Source organism: Brachycentrus maculatus, unplaced genomic scaffold (assembly GCF_059751285.1).
Source record: "Brachycentrus maculatus isolate JH-2025_06_01 unplaced genomic scaffold, ASM5975128v1 h1tg000010l, whole genome shotgun sequence".
Lineage (NCBI taxonomy): Eukaryota > Metazoa > Arthropoda > Insecta > Trichoptera > Brachycentridae > Brachycentrus > Brachycentrus maculatus.
The window spans coordinates 404,175-427,953 of NW_028280764.1; the positions used below are offsets into that span (position 1 = coordinate 404,175).

The following is a 23,779-nucleotide window of genomic DNA, read 5'->3' on the forward strand; positions in this document are numbered from 1 at the left end:
GTGAACAATAAGAAATGTACATAAGTGCATGAGGCAACCTGAACACATCCGAGCAACACCAATACAATATGCAAGAAACCGCCAGCAGATGCTCATTGTAGAACTTGTTCATATACCTCCTACCTCATGCTTTCCGACCTTCGCATCGATCAATATTGAGTGTTAACATTTTCTCGTCATGATAGTAAACCAATAACCTTATAAAGTGGAGCACGCGTGAGAGTAAGATGAAACACCCTTTCCCCGTGCGAGTACTCGTACTATGAGTACATCATATCGTGGGTGTACTGGCAAAAAACGTTAACTCAAAAATATGCAATTTTGACTTTATGATGTATATTACAATGTTTTTAACGTTCTACAAACTGTCAAAATACACTAAGCGGTTAAAATGTCATATATATATGTGGTTTAAAAAGTAAATTTAACTTTAAGTTAAATAACGGGTATTTTATACAGGCTAAAACCTTTAAATGCCAGGGATTATTCAAACAACGATTTTAGAATTAAGGTTTTTTGTCAGTATACCCACGATATTTTGTGAAAAGATCATATCGAATGCCTATTTCCAAAATCTTTTTTTTTATATCATGCTCATATCATATTTTATTTTATTTCACAGGAGGTAAATAAAACTCAACATTTTCATAGACGCATATTATGGTGTGTTGGTAGAGACCTACATACTAACCATATTACAATTGTTTACATGTTGTACATTCGTAATTGTACTTAAATTAATTTAATATTATACCTTATATGATGTTTTGTAACAACACCGAGAAGAAAATCCATGAAAACATTAAGTTTCTGGTGTATTTTGTAAAATTGGGAACAATAAAAAAAAATCATGATAGTTTAATTTCACACTGCTTATGCAAGGTTAATCTGTGATTTATTATGTGCCTACATTTGGTACATAAGTTTCATATATGAAAATAAAAGGTACCCTTCAATATTATTTTTTCTCTCTAAATTTATGAATTACGATACTTACTAACCCATTCTTATATAAAAATAGTTGACGATGCCACTATTCGCAGAAGAAGCCGATAAAACATTTGAAAGCCTCGTCCCGATAAGCGACCGGCGATAGACGAGAGAGCCGAGCTATAGGTAGGTAGGTGCGCGTAGTGTAGCTGTAGTTAGGTGTATTTTCCTTGTCAGAAAACACGCGGTGGTGAGCTCGCTGGCATCCTCCGCGGGCGGAAAACCTACGGAGCGGGGCGCCGGGCGGGCGGGGCGCGCGGGGGGCCGCGCCCCATCCCGAGTCCTCAGGCACGGCGGCGGCCAGCAGCAGTCGTGTGGCGGCAGCTGGCGGTAGTGCACCCCGATACGGCGTGGGCCGCTGGATCGATAACACAGGCGGCGCAGACACCGGCGCTCCTCGTTGCCGTCTCTTCGGTAAGTAAAACAACGTTGTTATACTCTCCGACGCGGAAGCGAGGCGTGCGTGTGGGCCGATGCGCCGTCTGCCGAGATCTATTTATAGCGGCGACCTCTCCTCTTGGTGCGCCATGCGCCATGGTCCCGCCAGCGGCCGCCGGACGCTCGAGGGAGCGGTGACATTACGATCGTTTCTTATCGCTCTCCGCTCTCTGGCAGCACTCGACCCGACCGCAGCTCGCGACCTCGGGGTGCCTCGTCCACGTATTGACCGAAGAGAGCACTCTTAGTGACTTCTTGCACGATGTCACCTGTTCAGATCGCGCTACAACCGGGACGAGGTATAGGGACGGGGCAGTTGTGGGGCTTCCTGCGAGGGCCTCGACTCTACCTTATCTGCAATCGATTCGTAACGAAGATAACTTTATTTTTAATACTTCTACGTATGTAAGATTGATAAACATCACATATTTATAGCGCGATTATTTTGTTTACTCGCATTTCCAAAATCTGAAATTACGTACCTGCCCGCTTTATCGACAAATTTGAATTGCGCGCGGGATGAAGAGACGGGTACAATTTAGATAAAGTGAGCAATGCTGGTTTCTTTTACGCGAAAACATTATTTAGGTAGGTACGCGGTGGTGCACACGCGACCGATCTCCGCGAACGATCGATACATCGCATCGCGAAGAACTAGGAACGCATAAACAGGCGGTCGCTAATTGCGGCCACCTTGACGATTTATCTTGCGCGTTATTATTTGTCAGAGCTAATCTTCGACCGACCGCGAGCTGCTATCTCGGAGCGGCGGTTGCGAGCGTCGCAGTGTGAGTAATTATTATTATTAAAGCGTCCAGCGGACAATGGGTGTTGAGAGTCGAGCTGACGGCCGCGTCTGCGGGCGCCCGGCCGCCATTTCCGTCGGAATGACCGATAGCGTTTTTACCTCGTGCCCCCTGCAGATGCACCGAGCCCTGCGGATAGTCCTTTTGGCACACAACTCCAACCGAACCGAATTGGCTACACCCGGTTATCTGAACAAAAATGCAATCATTTTGTTTGTTATAATATCGGCAACGCTAAATATTATCATTATCCTTTTCTTTATCACTACAATTAGTACATGCGGCCTAATCGGATTAACGCACTGTCATCTTGGTCGTAAATGCTGCAAAATATACTAATGAATTAACTAATTATACGCGTTGATATTTTACTGTTTTAAGAAAAATAATGGTAAAAACGTATGCATGTATGCCTATTTTGTATAGTATATTTTTTTTACCAACCAATTCATAAAGGTTGTGCCAAAGAAAAAGAAGAATTATCTTTTTTATGTATTATGCAACTTTTGTAATTACTTCTAACGCGTGACGTACGTATGTAAATATATGTGTATACTTTTTGAAAAATACGTTTTGAGAAATAATACAAACGCGCGAAGATTATGATATCCATAAAATATTATTCGGTAAATTGGTCCGTTTGTTTATATGTTAATTTGTCTGTAATCCGATTTGTAAGTAATTCCGCGAGTTGGCTATCTGTTGGAATTTACAAGACGAGCGAGTCGCCAGTGCCAGTGTGTTGTCACGGGCCCGCAGTACGGACGGCCGCCGCAGACGGATCAAGGTCTCCCGACCTAAATTTGCTCCATTTACTGTCGCATCTAACTTCTTACAAGCCACGAATGGACGTATCGAGTATTACGACTCGATAAGCGTCGCTACGAGCCGGAGTATGGTGTTCTGTCGGTAAAGGTATCGCTTATCGGCACAGACGCGAAACGTACGTGACTAAACAAACATTCCGACGTAATTATTATAAAACATCGAGGGATATATGTAATCAAACAATAAATTCCGTGTTCCATCGCGACGTGCGATGTATCATCCGAATTACAAAAATGCTCCGGAGATAGTGATAGAACGGCAATTGTGAAGAAGGTATTTCATCATTCCGCTCCCCCTGTCCCTCGGCCGCGCCCTCTGCCGCTTCACCATAGTAACAGCGCCCCGCCACCCCTGCCGTGAACCCCCTGAGGACTCGCAGGGGATGTTGCAGGCGCGCTAGATCCGCCACGCAGGGCTGGCTCACCAACCACTCTTCTCGTGTAACTAATACATGTACGTGGACCTTTATTATATATTTACATACATAAATTGTATGTAAATATACTCTCTCTTGTTCTATTTACACCTAATGGCAAATACGACACTGAATTCGATTGCTGCCTGGTTAACTTGATCGCAAGTTACATGTTAAATCGTATGTCACATAGCATATTATTATCCAAATTTATAATTTATTAATAACAAAAATTATAAATTTGGATTATAATATAGCGCCTTTTCGTAAAATGCTTCCTCAAGGGCGCAGTCCGGAATCCGATATAGTCCGGAATCAAACCTAACATCTGAAGACGATGATAGTAAAAAAATCCTAACCATAACACTACGATAGACCTAGTACAAAATACGCAAGGTAAATAAATACCTCTCATATCTAAAAAAAACAGGAAAATATTATGTACAGAAATATTGTATAAGTCAGATATAACAACTACCCTACCCAAAGCGCACTTGAGGTAGTATTTTACGAAAATGGCGGTTTACTCGTTTATATCCAAATTTATTATTATTGTTACCAAGATACTTTCATATCAAATAATGGACAAAAACTCATTTATTATCTGAAAGATAGTCTGAATTCGAGTGAAGATTGTTCTTCAGGGCGTTGAATATGGAAGAAAGCGAGTAAACGACGTAATGTGGATGCGTATGGAATCGATGTCCAGGCCATTTACCAATCCGGCGTTCGTTCCAAGCGCTCGAACGAACCAATGGGCTATTTCAACTCGGGGAGGAATATTGAATTAACACACTACACAAAAAGAGATTTGAAAAATTTGACTTACGAAATAAATTGTATTTGTATGTTGGCGACGTTTAGCATGTTTCTGTTAAGTTGGGAGCAATGCCGTTAAAACCGGTGCGTACAAGTTACCTCAGGCATCAGTTCCCCGCTTTCAATACGTAACGCATCAACAAGGTACATAAACTCCGCGGTAACAGTAACGGCACGATAACAGGGGTCACAAGTTTCACGATTTGAATAAGGGAACCATTTGACAAAGTAAGGACATCACACTCGATGACGTTCCAAATTGTTTTATCTGCCAAGTAGTGACAAAAAACACTTTAAGAGTGTCAGAAATGAAGACTATAAGAGCATATCTCGCCAGAGTCTACGAGAATAATGAACACGAAGATAAGAAAAATAGCGAAATCCAATACGTCGTTAGGTGGGAAGACAATGAAGACGACAATGGTATGCGCATGTGAGGAGAATGGAACCATCCAGACCCGGGCAGACCACCAAAAAGATGGATTGACAGCTGGGAATCAACATCGCAGGAGGCTAATCCCTCATAAAAACAGTCCAAAAGGCCTACACCAAGAAGAAGAAGAGTAACTTACAGTACCTACTTAAAGTAGTAACTTACAGTAGTAACAATTCGCTGTTCGGTACCTGCATTGAAATCATTTTCTCACAATTGCGTCAGCCCTTCGTTTCCCTGGAAGCTTTCTGTAAACAAAAAAATGCAATAGAAATGTGCCGGCCTCGCCAGCCCTTGTTCTCTGCCCACTACGCGGGATAGTAGTAGTATCCATTCTCCATAGCCAACCCTCCCCCTACCTCGTCTCCTACTGTGCATCGGTTGCGGTTTTACGTTCTACCCACTCTAGTACACCTAATCTTTTGGACATCCTTATTTTTCTCCTCGACTTTGCCACCACACGTCTTTTGTCGTGGTTTGAGTAAAAATCTCCGGTATAATACAACGAACCCAAATCCCATTTAGTATCCGGTAAGCTCTACTAGAACCACTACCCGCATGAGGCATAACGCACGTTAAAAGTTAATCTTACGAAAGCCCTATAGATTGCGATTAGTGCACGATTTGTACAAAAAGCACCACTCTTCGGACCGCTGCCATTGATACAAATCAACATAATTGATATGTTTAATTTAAACTTTATGTACAGAAAGAAATATGTACATTGACGGGCTTATTGGTAAAAAGCAATATCTTCCAGCCAACCAAAAAAGACTAGTGATAATGGTCAAAACGTTTGATACCTTATGTAGCTGTTTGCAATCAGAGGTAGATAGTGCTTGAACATTAAAAATCAATAAATTACAAATTACTGCTGTATTAATTAAGCAACTATTTTATTAAATATTTATGAAAATATTTTATACGATTATATTATATCACATTGTTGATATAATAAGTTGATTTTATAATTGCTTACTCCTTACGCCCAAAGACAATATATACGACTAATATTTTGTACGACTTACCATCATAGACATATTATTATAATAGATAAAAAACAAGGCGTTTAGATTATTTTTTATATTTAAAAAACAAATTATAAGTTTCAATCTCTCATAAGTTTTTTTGAGGTAGCATTGTAACCGTATTTAAAATCTAACTGAAATCGGCCAGGGTGTGCTGATGCACTGAAATTGATTGGGTATATACAAATTTTTTGCTTCGAACTACTGAAATTGGAAATTTTCGGTTTCTTTCTGCCAAAGTAAAATGTTTTTCCCCGACGACCTTTTGTATTGGGTGTATTCTTTGTATCTTTTGGTCATTGTTATCAAAATAGTTCGCGACAAAAAAATCACAAAATGGGGTAAAGAAAGTAGTTAGTGCACTACTACTCTAGGTCCCCTGGGTTCGACCTTGCCCGTAACTAAAAGCACGAATGAAACCAAAAAACCTTTAACCCCTCGGAGGGCTATAGGAGACAACTGAGTAATAAGTGGGCGATAAGGCATCAGATTATACACAATGTATGCGCGCGCGCGTGTGTTTGTTTGTTTGGGTATGTATATGTGTGTACGTATGTATGCATGCATGTGTGTGTGTGTGTGTGTGTGTGTGTGTGTGTGTGTGTGTGTGTGCGCGCGTAATGCGCGACTGCAAATGTGCGTGTGTGTTTGTGCTCGAGTGTGCGAATATGTGCTTGTACAAATTTGATATGACTTGGTGGCAGCAACTAGGAGATATATAAAAAAGACAGAAAGTTTATTGAGAAAATAGGTAAGGAGTTGAGGGGGAGAGAGAAAGCGCGATGAAGGAATGATATGACAGACAGTTACGGTTCCAAGGAAGATAGTTGTTTCAGTCGTTTCTTCAAAGTCGTCAAAAGGGATATTTTATCGCGTGGAATGTTAATTCATTCCAAAGTTGGTACTAGTAGATTGCACAGAGTAGGAATTTCAGAAGAATTTTGAGTAATGTCAAAGAATAGTGTCATCCTCTTTCTATGCTTTTGTCAAACATTAAATTTTCTGTAGTACGGGTCATCAGACGTCGTTGACTTCTAGCATTATGCTTTTGCTTATTTAACTAGTAATGGCAATAGCCAACAGTGGCGTAAATCGAGAGCAAGCATATGAGCTCAACATGCAACGAAGGTTTCATAGGTTTGGCTTCGTAGTAAAAAAATACAATACGTTTCTCAAAAAATGCATTTGGTTTATAGCTAGAAAACGATAAAAAATATATTTTGCTATCTAAAGTCCCCTGGAGATTTCTTAAATAGGTAATATTAATTTTTCAAGGTTTTAATCAAACTATTCGTAAAAATATTAACACAATATTATTTATATTATTTTTGTAGATAAGACGAATATTTACAACGTTTTATTTTATTTTTTCTTGGTATCTTGTTATAAGTATCAAGAATACTTCAATTTATATACCATAAACTTAATTTTAAAGTAAAACCGACTGGGAAATAGATTCCCATTTATAAAAAAAAATATGCCTACCTATAATATTTATTACTATTGGACATGGGCAGTAAAAAAATATTATTGCAACTCGCTCCTTACTTATAGATAACTATTAGACAGTAGGCAGAAGACTTTTGAAGAATGTTAAAGCTATGGAAAAATAATAATCAGACGCGTTTACTTATATCGACTTTAATGATGTAAATAAATGAATATCACAATCCAATATTCTCGAAATTGGAAAAAAATAAATGATTTCCTCGCGCTGTTGTCTTCCTAAAACTACTATTGTTTTCTCTTTGTATCGAATTCTTGTATAATCAGTAAAACTTATCATGTTGATTATGGGTAGTTATCTACTTTAGAGATGGCTCCGAATACTTAACACATGTGTATGTAATTAGTTAATACGTAACGTTTATTATCGGAAACCAAACGACTGTGACTTATCATACAACCCTCTATATATACATACATATACTTTCCTACTCCATTATGGTTTGTCGTGGACAGAAACCAGACTCCGCACCACCAATCTGGGATAAATAACGACGGTGGCCTGACAGAAACAAGTTTTCATCTGAAAGCTCCAAGATATGAGAAGATCAGTTGGCCGCGACTCTCCATAGTTACACGGGAAGTGGGAAGCATCCCTTCCAGCACTTCACGACCGGTTTTAGCGCGGGTTTTGATTTTATAGCACGACAGTCGATAAGGAACAATCTGTCACCATGTTGCGAAATTTGCGATTTGGTGCTCACCTTATCTAATCACGCATTACTTCTTATATTTCCGATTAAATTATTCCAGTTAATATTTCCTCAAATAGACAATTTTAGTTTTTTTCTTGTTGTTTACTTAAGTTAGTATGTAATATGAAGACTTAATTGGAACCAAACCTGTGCTAAATCACAAGTTACAACATCCATACCATTAATATAAAAACACGAAACGAGATACTTCCAATATTTCAAATGGCAGGATACAGACAGATCGTGACGTCATCAGGTGTGGCGTCATTATGTGTTTTAAAAAATCTTCAATTTCCATCATGAACTTTGCGATCTTTGCAGCAGCAACGCATATTATAATTTAATAAGTACCTACAAAGAGAATCTTATTCATTTACATGTAAAGTGTGTCATATTCGATATTCCTCCTAAGTTCGATATTCATCCTATTGAAATAGTGGATGACGAATAATGATCGTCCACCACCTTGTTTACGTAACATTCATTGGGAACATTCAGCTTATCCATCCCCGACCTCGTGCCTCTGCCTCGGGTCTCGGGCCTCGGTATATGGTAAGGCGTGTGTCCAGTGACTCACGCATGGAAACGATATTAGTCAGAAATGTATAACATCGCGCCAGCGTGATAGCTACCTACTCGAGTCCATCTAATAATTGCTGACTTTAAAGACCAAAAGAACATTGAGCGTATAATAATTGTGACTAAATGCAAACAATCAATATGGACTCAATTTTCGATATGTACCTACTGTATCCAAACCATACGTTAATCTCTACTTATATATTATAATAAATAAAATAAAAACCTCTTGCTGTTTTAGTAGTTACGCCTACTAGCTTCTAAACCCAAACAGAGAGTTCAATGTTTCAAATCATAAATAATACGAAAACAAGATCATTTTATTCAAAACAATCCCAAACCATCTTTATGAAGGAATATAATTACATACATATTTATTTTCCAAATTAATTTTTATTACTGATTACACAGAAATTATTTACGTTTATTATTTATTGTGTCTCAACGCCGATTTGAATTGTTAATATTATAATATAGCAATATAATGTATCCAGAAACATCTTACCAATAGTGTACTTCAATCCATTTGGCTACATGAAACGAGATACGCAGAATACTATAATTCATCAGGGAAAGTTTGGTCGAGTCATCCTGGAGGATTTCTCGGGACCACAAGACCTGTAGATCCGACCGGTACCTACCCAGTACCTACCCAACGCCCGCATCCTCTGCACTCTGCAGCCATTACCGCTTGTTACGTATAAGGTATTCAGTGAGCGCGGACATGTTCGTGGCCTCTGCTCCACTCTGAACAGGCTCGGTCTGTGTCCTCTCCGGCCCATGAGCCGACCTACGCCTCACGTGACCGCTTCTTGTTTAGCCGTGGGATGAGCTCTGTAGCAAAGCCGTATTATACCGCACAATCCCAATTTCAATCTCCGTCGCTAATGACTATCCTGGCGATAATAGACGTCTTGGGCAGATTCGCAGACGTTCTTTATACGCGCAAACAATCGTCCTACAGAGCTGACCAGGTTATTGTTCCGAACGCCTTCTTTGTTCGCGATGATAGTAATAACCCAATAACCAACTGTTATTTTATAAATAAATGCACGTGGTTTTCTCTTAATGTGTATTTATTTTCATATTATTTTTTGACATCTCATCAAAGATGAAGAAGAATATGGAAGCCTGGGCATTTACGGGGCTGATGACCATCATCACTTAAACCATCATAAGTGATCACTTAAACCAGCCTATGACGGTCGTCAGCCCCGTAAATGCCCAGACTTCCATATTCTTCTTCATCTTTCATGAGATGTCAAAAAATAATATGAAAATAACTCCTGTAATTAGAGATAATCCAGATTTTGTGAACAAGTATTTGGACACACTCAAAATGTATTTATTTATTTATTAAACTTTTTGCACAAAATAAATCTACATTGGTGGGCTTATTTCTAAGAAACAATGTCTTCCAACCAAACAGACTTTTGATACGGGTCAAGGTTTATACCTTCTATAGCTATTTAAAAATTAATGGCAGAATGTGTTTGTACATGGGTAAAACAAAAATGTCTCAAATATAACATTAAAATCAGATGTAGATGGGAATATATTAAGTAGGGATTATTAAATGTTTACGAGTACTATTTATTACATTTAACTACGAGCAATTACTGACTTTTTGTTTATCAATCGCTCTGAAAATTTTCTATTAACTTCCTCATCTATCCCTAATGTACCATATATGATACGTACTTTGTGAATTTCAAAGCAAAACTGTTAGATGATACTAAATAATCTACGAGTAGTTGAAATTTGAATTCACCTTCTATTTTTTTTTCGGTTTTCCTCCTCAAGGAAATCCCTATTACTCTAGCCATTGATGCTATTATCCTTTTCACACATACTTTTCTTTCTCTATTCTCTTTTCCGTATACCAGTAATGTCCTTTATGTCGTGCTTTCTTATACTTACGTCACCTGTATCCTGTTTAGTATAACTCATTCCTAAACCAACAATCTGAAGCGCAGGACTGATCACCTTCCCTTCATATGATTAACGATGAAGTTAACACCGCGTAGATTTCATGAGGTGCCCTGTTCGCCGTTTGGTGAGGATAGGTATCAGAAGAATGGCACGTATTAAGTAAATATCTACAGAACTGTTTCATCAAAAGTCGGAAATGTTTTATATTTTATAAACTATACTTCTTATTTTTCTTCTTCTTTAGTTAGGACTGTGTCTTGTTACTCTCCGGTCCGCTCCTGGGAAGTTGAAGACCAGCTATATTTCCATCGTTAAGGTGGTCTTCCTAGGGGTCGGTTACCTCTTACGCTGCTGTCTGCTGGTATTCTCACCGTTCGATCTGAACTTGCTATTCCCACATGATTTCTCCAGAAACGTCTTCTTACTCTTCCCTATAGCACAACATCATCGACATCGCAGATTTTTCTTATTTAAGAATTTATTACTCTGTCGCCAAGCGTTAGGCTTGCAATGGGTCGTAGTCTTCATTTCGGTCTTCATTTTACACCCGTATTTTTAAATTCTTCCATTGTCAGTCGCTAACTCGAAATGCAGATTTTAGGTAATAATATACGATAAAGACTAAATATAATATTTACCACTCGAAGGGCTACAGCTGTCAGGGGGTAAATACATAATTATGTATTAATTTTCCCTGTTATAAAAAATATAGTATAAAAATGGCATTTGACTGGTTTAGGTTTAAACGTAACTATGCGGTATATAGAATATGTTCTATAAAATGTATTTCTACATTCTTTTATTGTTTTTATAAGACCTCCATTTAGGAGCATTGTTATTTGTTTTGAGCATGACTTTAGACTCGCTGAATTTATTTATTTTATTTAAATTTTACGACCATTTCTTAATATCTATCGTGACGCGCGTTTTGATGCATTCAATGTAATTTTTTAATACCGTATGTGAAGATTAGCCTTAATTTGGGAGTTGTGCATTTGGGACGTTGAAGGATGGGGAGGTGGTAGAAGCTGTTTCTTATTTTTATCAGTGGAAACATGAAGGCATTAGTCATCGTCACCTTGTTAATTATAGGTTTATTATTATTTTAATGTATTTCTATCGTTTCTAAATGTTGAAATTTATGACTTTTCGTATTAATATTTTTAGAATTGCTATATTATTGCTATGATAAGTGTGATCGTTATCTATGATTTGGTTGATTGCAAGATATTCCTTTTTAGCAAAAAGACTTATTGATTTTCTGTACATGAAGTTTAAATTAATTAATAAATTATCATAAGCTTCACAAACGGTGTTTGTTTATGTTGTTGAGTGCATCAAAACACGTGTCACAATAATTTTTGATTGATAGTGGTATTTATCAACTATGTTTTAACGGACTTTAATTATTACGAAGTGACTGCCGATTCAATTAATGAAGTCGCTGGATTTACTTACTAAATTTTCTGAAAAAAGTCAAATAATCAAAAAATACAAATGCCTCCACCTTTGTTTCTTGTTAGTTTCATACATTCGTTGTGCCGAAAGATTTATTTCTAAAGCATGAAAACAGAAGTGTTTCAATGTTTCTATTATCACCTCTTCAATTAGCCACCGCATCTCTATTATTGGATAACGAAATATCTCAAACACTGAAACAATAATCTAATGCAAAACTCCCTTTGTTCCTTTGTGGTAACATTTCTTATCAATAACTCACTACTCAACATGCCATTGTGAAATATTCTCCCGGACAAAGTCCTACGATATTTATTTTGTCTTCATGACACTGTTTCTCGATCGTTTTCCGCCCGTGACCCAGTGTTCGGAAAGAATTCCTCAGATAAAATTATCACCGCGGGGTTATATAGATCGAAAATTTTCTCGTCAGCAAGGATAGTTATGGTAAAATCTCTTTTGTAGCCAGTAGAGAAAAGAATTTAAATTATTGTATATCGGTAAGTTCACCGAAATTTCCTGTTAACAAAGAATGGTATCTCATTCAATCTCTCTTTTATGACATCGCACCTGATCCATATTCCTATTTGAAATTTGATTATTTGCCTCAAATTAGATACAGTTCACCTACTTCCTGTACCTGGTTTAACTTGTAAATTGGTAGGTCACCAACGCATTCTTTATGTAAGCCTAGTAACGAATATATTTTATTTCAGCGTCCTGTAATGTAGCATTTTCAAGAAACGGATGTAAGACGGAAGACATCTGTCCCTTGTATATTTATTTTTGTGACATTTTGCTTGTCCTGCAAACTACATGTTTGAATAATGTCCTTATTGATAATCACCCTGTTACATAATATAAGTTTTTTATGGTATTACGAATGTTACAGAAACTCAATAAACTTTAAAGTGGTTACAACTTTTGAGTAGTTCGTAAGCTGACAGTTTCAGAGGGACCATCATACCGGTGTCTACCTACACCTAATTAGTTACGTATGAAAGCTACGTTGACGTTAGTAACTTTCACGTTTTAAATAGTCCCGCGTACTCGGTAAAGTTCCACGAAATATTTTCTTCGTGTACCCTCTAATTACTCGTTAACAGTGATTCATACGTGTAATTTAAATATACTGTTATATAAGTCAGTGCTTAGGCTTTAAGGTGCACTATTTTTTTATCGAACTGGCCTCACTATTCTGCGAGGGGAGAAGCGCAGAAAAGCTCTAATTTGAAAGTATCGCATAACAAGAAGGAGTGCGTTTCGTAAAAATATACAATTGCATCGATTAGCTCTTCGAACATAAACTTATCCGATTGGGTCATCGAAATGCCGGGTGAGCATGAACTGAAACCTCTAGGCTTCCTGGCGTCACTCTTTGACAAAAGGGGTTCAATTTATCTAAATATGCGATTTCATAGGTCGGGCTTCATGCGTCACATAATCTTATCCGACCGACGGACGTCGCGTCGTCAGCTCGCGGCATGAGCCAAACTGCGAATATTTTTCTCCGTAATTAAATATTGTTCTCGGGTCTTCCGCAATTGCTCTTCAAGTACCATACGACATAAGATGATAATAAAATATATATATTATAATAAACACACACTGACTTTCTCACCGATAAACATTTTCTTTTCTGTTCCGTTAGAATTAAAGAGGTTCTGCATATGCACTTGATATTTAAAATTTAAACTGAATGTGAATAACATAACAACAATGAAGCGTTTTGGTTTAGTGATTTTTGTATGAATGAAATAAATATTTTATAAAATGTAAATATTCGATTAGAAAAAAATCTTACGTAGGTTGCTCATAAAAATGAAATAATGTCAGTTGAAAATGTTTGATTCTCACCCGGCGATATCATAAATTCAGAGCTTACTAAATTTATGCAGTGCCATTAAAACAATCGCAAAATAGTATTACCTTGATTTTCAGATACATTATTTCAAATAATTGTCGTTAGAGTTACAATGATTATTGATAGTAAATTTTTAAATCAGTTAAAATATGAGATTGAAAAATATATTTATTACATTTGAAGACTCTAGTAAGGCAATATCAGCGTTCCTTCACCGCACTGAAAGATCGATTATTGTGTTAACGCTATTTTACCGGTTGTAGGCGGTCCGAAATCTTCCTTCACTGATAATTTCACTTTTTTTTACTTGCAACATAACACTTCGTATTTCAATACCCATAAAAACATATTTAGAAAGGTATTGCTTTGTTATTTTATTTATTAAGTCTGATATTTTAAACATTTTTTTTCAATTAATATTTTTTTAAAGCATTATTAACTTTGTGGTATGGTATATAACATTCTCCCTGTCATTATCGTTCACTTTGTGTAATTTTTAAGTGGTATTACACAAAGAAAGCGAGAATGATAAGGAGAGTGTGATATATTCATTGTTTTTTTTTTGGTAATCTAACTGATAGAAAACTTAAAGGTATAAATTAATTCGAACATAACTATCTAAAATTAACATCGGGAATTAATGTGAAATCTCTAAAATACCTGTATACAAAAGAAATAATGTCTTAAATGTCTAAATTCCCTTAGATCGTTCATTCTCTTGTATTTTTGTATTTTTTCTTGTGAAGTTCAGTTATACGTACTGTGTGTTCTTTATTGAATTTGGCTCTTGGTGCATAACATGATTAAAAAATATAAAATGTAGTTACACCACCTGTTGATCGGAAGTTTTATGTGAGTAGGTAGCTCCGACTCTCGAGACTGTAATAATATGGTTACCCACGAATAATAAATTCCGCTAACGATAAAGAAAGACGGAGCGTTTCCGCGGTTACAAATGCCGGGATGATTATTAAACATCTCAAATTCTCGAGGAATTTAGTTATCTTCATGCCACTAAGCACTTATCGGGTATGATTCCCAAGGGAGTCAAAAAATAAAATATATTTTCACTCTAATATAACTCTGACCAAGTTAACATTCCAACGATCTAATGTAGTGCACTATTCACCATTGTATGCTGGTAAGGGTCATATGAAAAAATTTACTAAGGACTAATGACTTCATTGGTTAGAATTTGACACCGAGTAAAGTGAACCATACACGTCTCATTTCGGTCTAAAAAAAGATATTGATAATATCTTAAGAGTAGGTGTCGGATAGTTTGTGCCTTTGTAACACAAGATTCATTTAAAAAGTTGCATCGGTAAACGTTGCATATATCCGTAAACAAATGTAAGTTACAAACACGGAATGTTCCGAGCCCCGGAAAAAGCGATGGCAACATCGTTGGTTGGTCTGCGATTGATGGAAGCTGTTTGACGTGGCCAAACGATTGCCTATAAACACTAAGCAGTTTGTACTATTTTATACATAGACATTTTTTAATCTTACCCGACATCATCAGACTGGTGTGAGGCTAGACAAAAAAATTATATTGAAAAAATGTTATATACACAACAAGGCAGAGGTTGAAAACCATGATTATAAATATATTTTTTTTTTTCAAAATGAATTTAAAGAATGGGTTTAAGTATTGTAGTACAATAATAATTACATGTAAGTTATGGTTAAGGTTTTAAACATGATTTGATATGATTTTATGTTAGAAATGGATTAAGTAGGTGAATTTAAATGATATATATATAAATATATATATATATATATATATATATATATATATATATATATATATATATATATATATATATATATATATATATATATATATATATATATATATATATATATATATATATATATATATATATATATATATATATATATATATATATATATATATATATATATATATATATAGTTGAATCTGGATTTCTTTATTTCTAATTTTGGCATTGGCGTTATTGATACAGGTAATATGATTGTGCTCGTGTACGTATAATACCATAGCCGTCTCATTATTTACCGTTGAATAGAATGACGAAGAACGCTCCTCTGGTGTAGGCGGCAGTATACGATACATCTGTCCCCTGATGGGGTGGAAGGAGAAGGAGGCTGGAGGAAGGTGGAGGAAGGGGGCGTGGGGCTGGAGCTAGAGGCCGGTGGGGTGTCGAGCGGCCTTGGACCCCTCGACTGCTCGATACGAACTGCGAAGCCGACAGCCGACAGCCCACCGCTCCCTCGACTGTTGTCCCTTATCGTACTGCATCCCACCTTGTCGGACTGGACCGAGCATCGCGCCCACCTCTGGCCCCATGAATATTGTTGTTGATTTTTTTAAAATTAAACACTTGTATAATACCACGGCTGTCCAAACTCAAAACACAGCAGGGGACATTTTTTTTGTATTACGTTTTTTTTTGCATTTTTGGACTAAGTAGATTATACTTCATTTCAAAAATGCAAAAAAAACGTACTACAAAAAAAATATCCCTTACTGTGTTTTAAGTTTGGATAGCCGACCACTTGTCGAGTTTTATTTCATTACCACGACTAGTTTTGAAAACTACACTTGTTTTCGTCGACAGTTGAATAGTAGTTTTACTTTTCACCTGTCGATGAAAACAACTGTAGTTTTCAAAACTAGTCGGTGTAATGAATTAAAACTCAATAAGTGGTATTATACAAGTGTTTATTTTTATTTTTTTAATCAACATGTCATTCCACAAAGTTAAGGCCAAATCGATAAGTACCTTATATGATATCCTAGCTATCTAACTCTCAAATGTACCGATTTTATTAATCCGTATTTATGAAAACTACCCTTTTATTTTGTAAACACGGTTTACTTTCGTTTTCGTATTACATATTTTCAAAAAATGTATTTTATTTAATTTTTTAATTCAGCTCGTTTCAAAATCCTTCTGGAACAATTACAAGAATCAATACTCAATAATTATTGCAAATATATATGCATTATTTTACAATACATGTGTGTTATGGACCCTTCATCCCAAATAGTTGAAGATTGTTTTATTTCTATCAAAATCCTCGATAAACATCTATAGTATTTTTTTTTTAAATCCACTCTCTCCCCCCCCCCCCCTTTATAACCCACAGGTTGACAACAAAAATACTATACCATATTGTACAATGAGGTTATTAAATTTGGTATTAATTGGGAAAAAAATCTTGCAACCCTGTTTCTTTCCTGTGAGATAAGTTCGCGACGGATCAAACTATTCGATAAATTCAATAAGCATACCCCTGTTCGATATAACGATTAATATTTTTAATAATACGTTTTTTCTATAACATCAACATTAAAGAAAATGTAGATTTGCATGGTGGATTAATAATAGTATTTCTTGCAATTAATCTAATTTCTTTTATAAGAATATTAACTTGTCGTGAATGCGTTTGAAAGAATTTCGCAATTTTTAACATAAGTCATTAAGATAGTGTAGATAATTGGCCTATTAGTACGTTTTTCCTTAAAAGAATTGTGAAATCCGATACCTTTCAAGCGTTGTGAAATTCAATTTTTTCATAACAGCAAATTTGGTTAAATTTCAATCATCCAACCGTCTCATAATTGTCCGAGACATCATTTGTAGATACAGAAAGCCAGAGGCTGCTTGTAATTAAGTTAATGTATGGTAACCAGTACATAATTGACCACATTCTATTCGTACGAACTAAGATATTGTCATATCAATATTCACATTGTCTCACTGTCCTGGCGATTTCTGGTGGAACCAAGATACCAATATGTAACACTGACAGTTGCTTATTTCCATGTTTCGGGGCGATCTCCTCTATGCCAATATGTCTGAAGATAATTTGGACAGAATATTACAGTAGAGTCCCAAAATAATTACAGACTTACTTCAGAAAAATACTTTATGAAGGCATGTCTATAATGTAAATTAACTAGCCGACATTGCAAAAACTGTTTTTTTTGGTTTTTCGCCCTGCTAGGGTGTGCCAAGTTATCCGGACTACAGGGTCATCGAGTGCTCAGTTTCGGGACTCTACTGTACTAGTATTATTTGTATGGCTAATAGGGTATTATCACTCGGGAAGAATATCTAATCCAACATACTCAACCCATAAAGGATTGTGTAAGACTCGTTTTGTGTTTATAAAAGCCGATATAATCAATATTTTCATTCATCATTTTCTTTTGCAAAATTTGTCTTCGTAAAAACGTTGTTTTCGTAAGTTGGTAACGAATGACCTCACAGAAACGAATGCACACTACTACTATTACAGCTCCATAAAGCAGATGCATAAAGGGATATGCCCCATAACACACCCGATGACGTATATCGATGTCCGTTTTCGTTTTATTTAAATATCTAAAGTTTAAACATTCATATCTCCCTTACTTCTCTACAGATTTCAATAACCGATAATCTTGTGATTTTTCATATTAATTTATTAGCCAATAATAACGCACCATGAGTATGATCCATAGCAGACACTCAGTACGTGGGTATATGGTCTGCATGTCGTACATATTTAACAATAAGTTACGGATTACACTTTAGGCAATAGCACAAGTGCTACACAAAAATAATCACACGTAACCTAATTGCTAAAAGTATTAATTAAGGATACGAGGATTTACGTTGCATTGGTTATTTTACCAATAAGAATCATTTTAAATTTTTCGTTGAATGTTTTCTATCGTGGTACCCTTTTACGACCGAGGAATAGACTTCCTAGAATGTATTTTTTTAATTCCCGCACGTCTACCTACCTACAAATATTATTAATACCTACATACAAGCTAACAGTCAAAAACTAGCAAGGGAAATTCAAAATACAAATTTATCAATTATAGGTATTTTTATTTCTTATGTATTATACATTCGCGTACTCAATATTCATGATAATAAGTAAACACACGCTGATCTGAGATATCTCTATAAATTACGATACAAATAACACATAAAATGGTCAAAGTAATGACTGTTTATCACGGAGTCTGGTTTTTCTGCAAACTCCATGGGGAAATAATATTAGAGGCGTTGGTCACACATAAAGATGCAACCGATTTGATGTCCCGAACATACCATACTTAGATAGGAGGATGGAAATACTTATACAGGACATTTTTTTCTGCGCTTGAGTACATATAGAGGTATATGAAGATTGTTCTGTAGATACCGAGCCAGCATGTCACTGATGTAATAATAATATCAATAACATGTTGAGGTACCTAGTATAACGTAGACACAACATCGGTTTGTAAGCGCTGTAGCCAAATTTTATTCAGAAAATTGTGGTATTCGTTTGCTCATATTGAATAATTATTATTTTTTATACAATTTAACCTCCGTCGAATAAACTGTACATACGTCGATCTGTTGTTCAAAAAATTGATGAAACAATCAATATAAATACAAACCAGTATAGCTATGAACATTTTTGTTTTAAATGTCGGTAAACTTGCAGACCGATTTGCCCTGGTAAGTTTGGCTTAGCCAAGCGCATTCACAATACCTAGTGACCTCCCGATGACATCCAATGACGCGTTAAGCAATACGTGTTATTCTATAATAAAGAACGATAATATTTCTCCAATAAAGTATAAATACATTTTAATTGGTTTCCTTCAAATTATCTTAATTTGTATTTATGACTTATGACTTATATTATATCATAAGATACATTAGATGTTATCATTCTAATCGTTTATTTATTTTTAGTAAAACCTTTATAATAAAACATATTTATATATATATATATATATATATATATATATATATATATATATATATATATATATATATATATATATATATATATATATATGTAATAAAATAACTAGGTACCTACCTATACATTTTATTAAGTACTTACAAAAAGTACCTACATAAAACAGTTCTACCACCAGATGCCGCATGCGTCGCTCAGAATTAAACAAAAGACTTCCGATAATATTATTAACTGTCAGAATCAGATAGATAGATAGATAGATAGATATAAAAATTATTATAAAGATTAATTAAGAATAAACTTTTATTGTCGTTTCTTTAATTACAAAGCAACACATTGTTTATTTTATTATTATACACCCACTTTACATATTATTTACACTTAATTTTCAAAAGGAAAATATTACCACGTTATATATATATATGTGTATATGATGAATATGATTTAAGTGATTCCTTACTAATTTATTTCAATGTTAAGTTTTGTACTGACACTTAATGGAACTGCATTTTAAAGAATAAAAGAACGACTAAGTATATAGTTTTTTTTTTCACACAAATTTTATTTGACCAGTGACCGGGTTTCGTCGTAACCGACATAATCAGACTGGTGGTGAAGAAACCCGGTCGCTGGTCAAATAAAATTTATATGGAAAAAACTATGTACTTATATAGTTGTTATTTTATTCTATTGAATATATATGTAAGGTAGGTCTTGTGAGGAGTATTTAGGAACGAGGGGCAAATATGATATGTATAAATATGTATATTTTTAACGTGTTATTCTTGTTGGAAGCCGTCAAGACTCGGAACTGCTTTAATGCACGGATTACCAATAGTCTGCACCGTAACAAGCGCGGTAGGTGCCCGAGTTTATCAAAATCGTCATATATGATTACATCAACATACATATGCGTTTGTATGTATTTCTTGGTTTTGTTATCTTTCTGCCGTCCTGAGGTATCGCACAAAGCAAACAGAATATATATGTATATTCCAAGTAAAGTCAGTGTGTGTATGCAACTGTGTCAGTGTCGGTGGTATCGTTACATCAAGAACGGCGGTCTTCACCAATGGAGCCGTATCATATCTGGCGCATCGTTAGCAAAATACTGGAGGATTAAACGTACTTGTACTTACAAGCATTGCTTATATACGTCGCCACGCGTTTTTGTGATTTGTTTTAGATGTTAAATCCATTTGGAAGTAAACACGAATACTATTTTTTGTACAATTTACGTCTCTAATGTGGCTCTGCAATTTAGTTACAGCTTATGTCCCTATGATGAAATTAAAAAAGGTGTATTGAGATGGTTTGGAATGTGGAACGTATGAGTGAAGAAAGAACGGTTAAACAAATTTATAAGGTGAATGTAGTTGGAAAAAGAAGCATAGGAAGGCCGAGGAAAACTTGGCACAATCAGGTATGTCAAATATTTGAAAGCTGCCGGGTCAGGAGTCGTAATAATCGTCGGGGATGTATGAGGAGATGCATGAATGTAGAAGAGGCAAAGAATGTTTGCAAAGACAGAGTGGTGTGGCGTTCGATTCTCTCTGCCTACCCCTGCGGAGAAGCGGCGTGATGGTTAGTTAGTTAGTTTATGTCAGTGTCAGGTATATCAGTGCCCAATGTCTGTCGCTTGTACCTATATTTGTACGTATTGCATGGATGAAAATTCCGCGAAAAAATATCCGTCAACTTCTCCTGACCTTTTAAATCTCCCAAAGTGGAGAACAAGTTGAAATATAATATTTATTATTTAGTGCGGTAGGCTATAGAAGAGTACGGGAGCGGTTCTCGTTGGATATTATTTTAGCCATCTGCACGGAGCGGAGGTCTGCAGTAGTCGGTAGTCGAGTGGCGGCGGGCGGCGGGCGGCGCCCTCCCGACTGGCGGACTGGCGGCTCCCAGCGGTGGAGCGGCGGAGCGGTGCGAGGCCGTGTCTGGTGTCCGCTGTCCGCTCGGCTGTCGCCCGAGAGCGAGGAGTGAGCCGCCGCCGCCGGTACGTACTCGCCGCTACCTACACAATGTGGAGCGCCGCACATGCGCGATGGGCGATGGTTCTGGGCCACGGCTGCCGGCGATAAGCCGAGAGCAAAGTCTCACGTTCAAGGTGTCCCTGCTCCCTCGGCACACGGCGTACGTTACACAACGCCGCTCGAGGCGCGCTGACGTGGCATTTCGTTCCATCGCCGATAGTGTGGTCTTATCTCGTCTCCGGCAGTGTGGGGCCGCGAGGCGACATCCACGTCCGCACTCCGCTCTAGCTACTAGCTATAGCGGGCTGTGTGCAATGACCAATGACATCAGCCCAAGAATGGCACAGCGCGCGTCTCGTACCTACCGAGCTACCGAGTATGCGGTGCTGCGACTGTGCACTGTGCACCGAGCATCGAGCACCGAGCTAGTGGACGGTGGACTCTGGACGCGGCCAACATATTCGTAACTCTCTCGCATTATGTGGAAGCGCAATGAGTGCTGACGCAATACGCAGTAACGGCGAATTACTAACGATACTCCCACAGGACTATAGACAAAAATGACAAATAATTAGGTCCCCAAAAACCACCAGTAGTATTTCCCTATTGGATACGATCAGGAATGGATGAATGTGCGTCGTAACCTAACCTAACATAACCTCATCCACGATTAGGCAATGAACAAAATCCATAAGCACCACGATAAATCACTTATTCTCTCTTGAAATATATATATATATATATATATATATATATATATATATATATATATATATATATATATATATATATATATATATATATATATATATATATATATATATATATATATATATATATATATATATATATATATATATATATATATATATATATATATATATATATATATATATATATATATATATATATATATATATATATATATATATATATATATATATATATATATATATATATATATATATATATATATATATATATATATATATATATATGTATGTCCACCTCCGTAGTGTAATGGTCAGCACGCTCGGCTACCATACTGGAGGTCCCAGGTTCGATTCCCAGGGGGGGTCAAATAAATATTAGTGATTTTTTCACTGTAATATTTATTCAATATAACCCTGGACCGGTACCTGAAGCGGAGGGCTGATCACCTTTCCTTCATGTGTTAATGATCAAGATAACACTGCGTTTATATAATGCAGTGCCCTAAAAAAATATGTATATATTTATATATATATATATATATATATATATATATATATATATATATATATATATATATATATATATATATATATATATATATATATATATATATATATATATATATATATATATATATATATATATATATATATATATATATATATATATAATATATAAAAAAAACAAGAGTTTTTCTCTTACAACTTCATGTCTTACCGCAAAGTGAATGCAGATACAATAAATAAAATATCAGTTTATCGTTGCTCAAAACTGAAAGATCAGTAGATCGTTTTCAGAGAGTACTTTATGCATAGGTTGAGTTAAAATAAGTTTTACTTTGTAGAATACTTTTTTTTTGTGAAATAAATTAGCTTAATATTAGAGAACTACGCAAAATAAGTGTGACCATTTTATGGGAGATCCAAGAGCCCGCAATCCTCGGGTGCGCCTGCGCTACATACTCGCACACATATTATATGTATCACAATCTGTGACCTCGTTCTAGTGTTTTGCTGAGCTGGTGCTGGTAAGGAATTCATCGCAATAAGACGATATTGAAGCATCCATTACTCATATCACCCTATAACTAAGCATGTATGTATATACGAGTGCTTTGTACGTATTTTATCTACAATATATACACGTACCGAGTATTTTCAATACGAATATCCAATAAATACATGGTATCTATTGGGTTGATGCAAAAGTAATGACCGTTTTTTATGATCCCAGGTAAAAAAATTTTTTTTCATAAATTATGAATAGTATCTTCTTTTTTTATGATTCCATTGTATAAACGATGCTTTCCCTCAACTTTCTATTCAGTTTTGGCCTGGCCAGAGTACAGTAATAACCCCTTGTATTTTTTCAAAATGTCGTTCGATAAAGTGCATTTACGTATTGTTTACTTTATGAATTCCGTAAAGACAATACCGCGAGTGTGGCAACCAAAAACATTTGTGAAGTGTATGGAGCAGATGTCATCAAAGTTCGACAGGTACGAAGATGGTTTGCAAAATTCCGATCTGGAGATTTTTCACTCATTGATA

The 23,779-nt window shown here is 36.0% G+C and overlaps 1 protein-coding gene across 1 annotated transcript in view; it reads left to right on the forward strand.

The window, feature by feature from the left end:
* Positions 1–227: 227 nt before the first annotated feature.
* LOC148313509 (uncharacterized) overlaps positions 228–23,779 on the forward strand; it is a 60,094-nt gene continuing 36,542 nt past the window's right edge. The window contains exons 1-2 of the mRNA XM_088260992.1: positions 228–251; positions 1,168–1,404. Coding sequence (XP_088117118.1) covers positions 228–251; positions 1,168–1,404 — 261 coding nt within the window. The remainder of the gene's footprint in view (positions 252–1,167; positions 1,405–23,779) is intronic.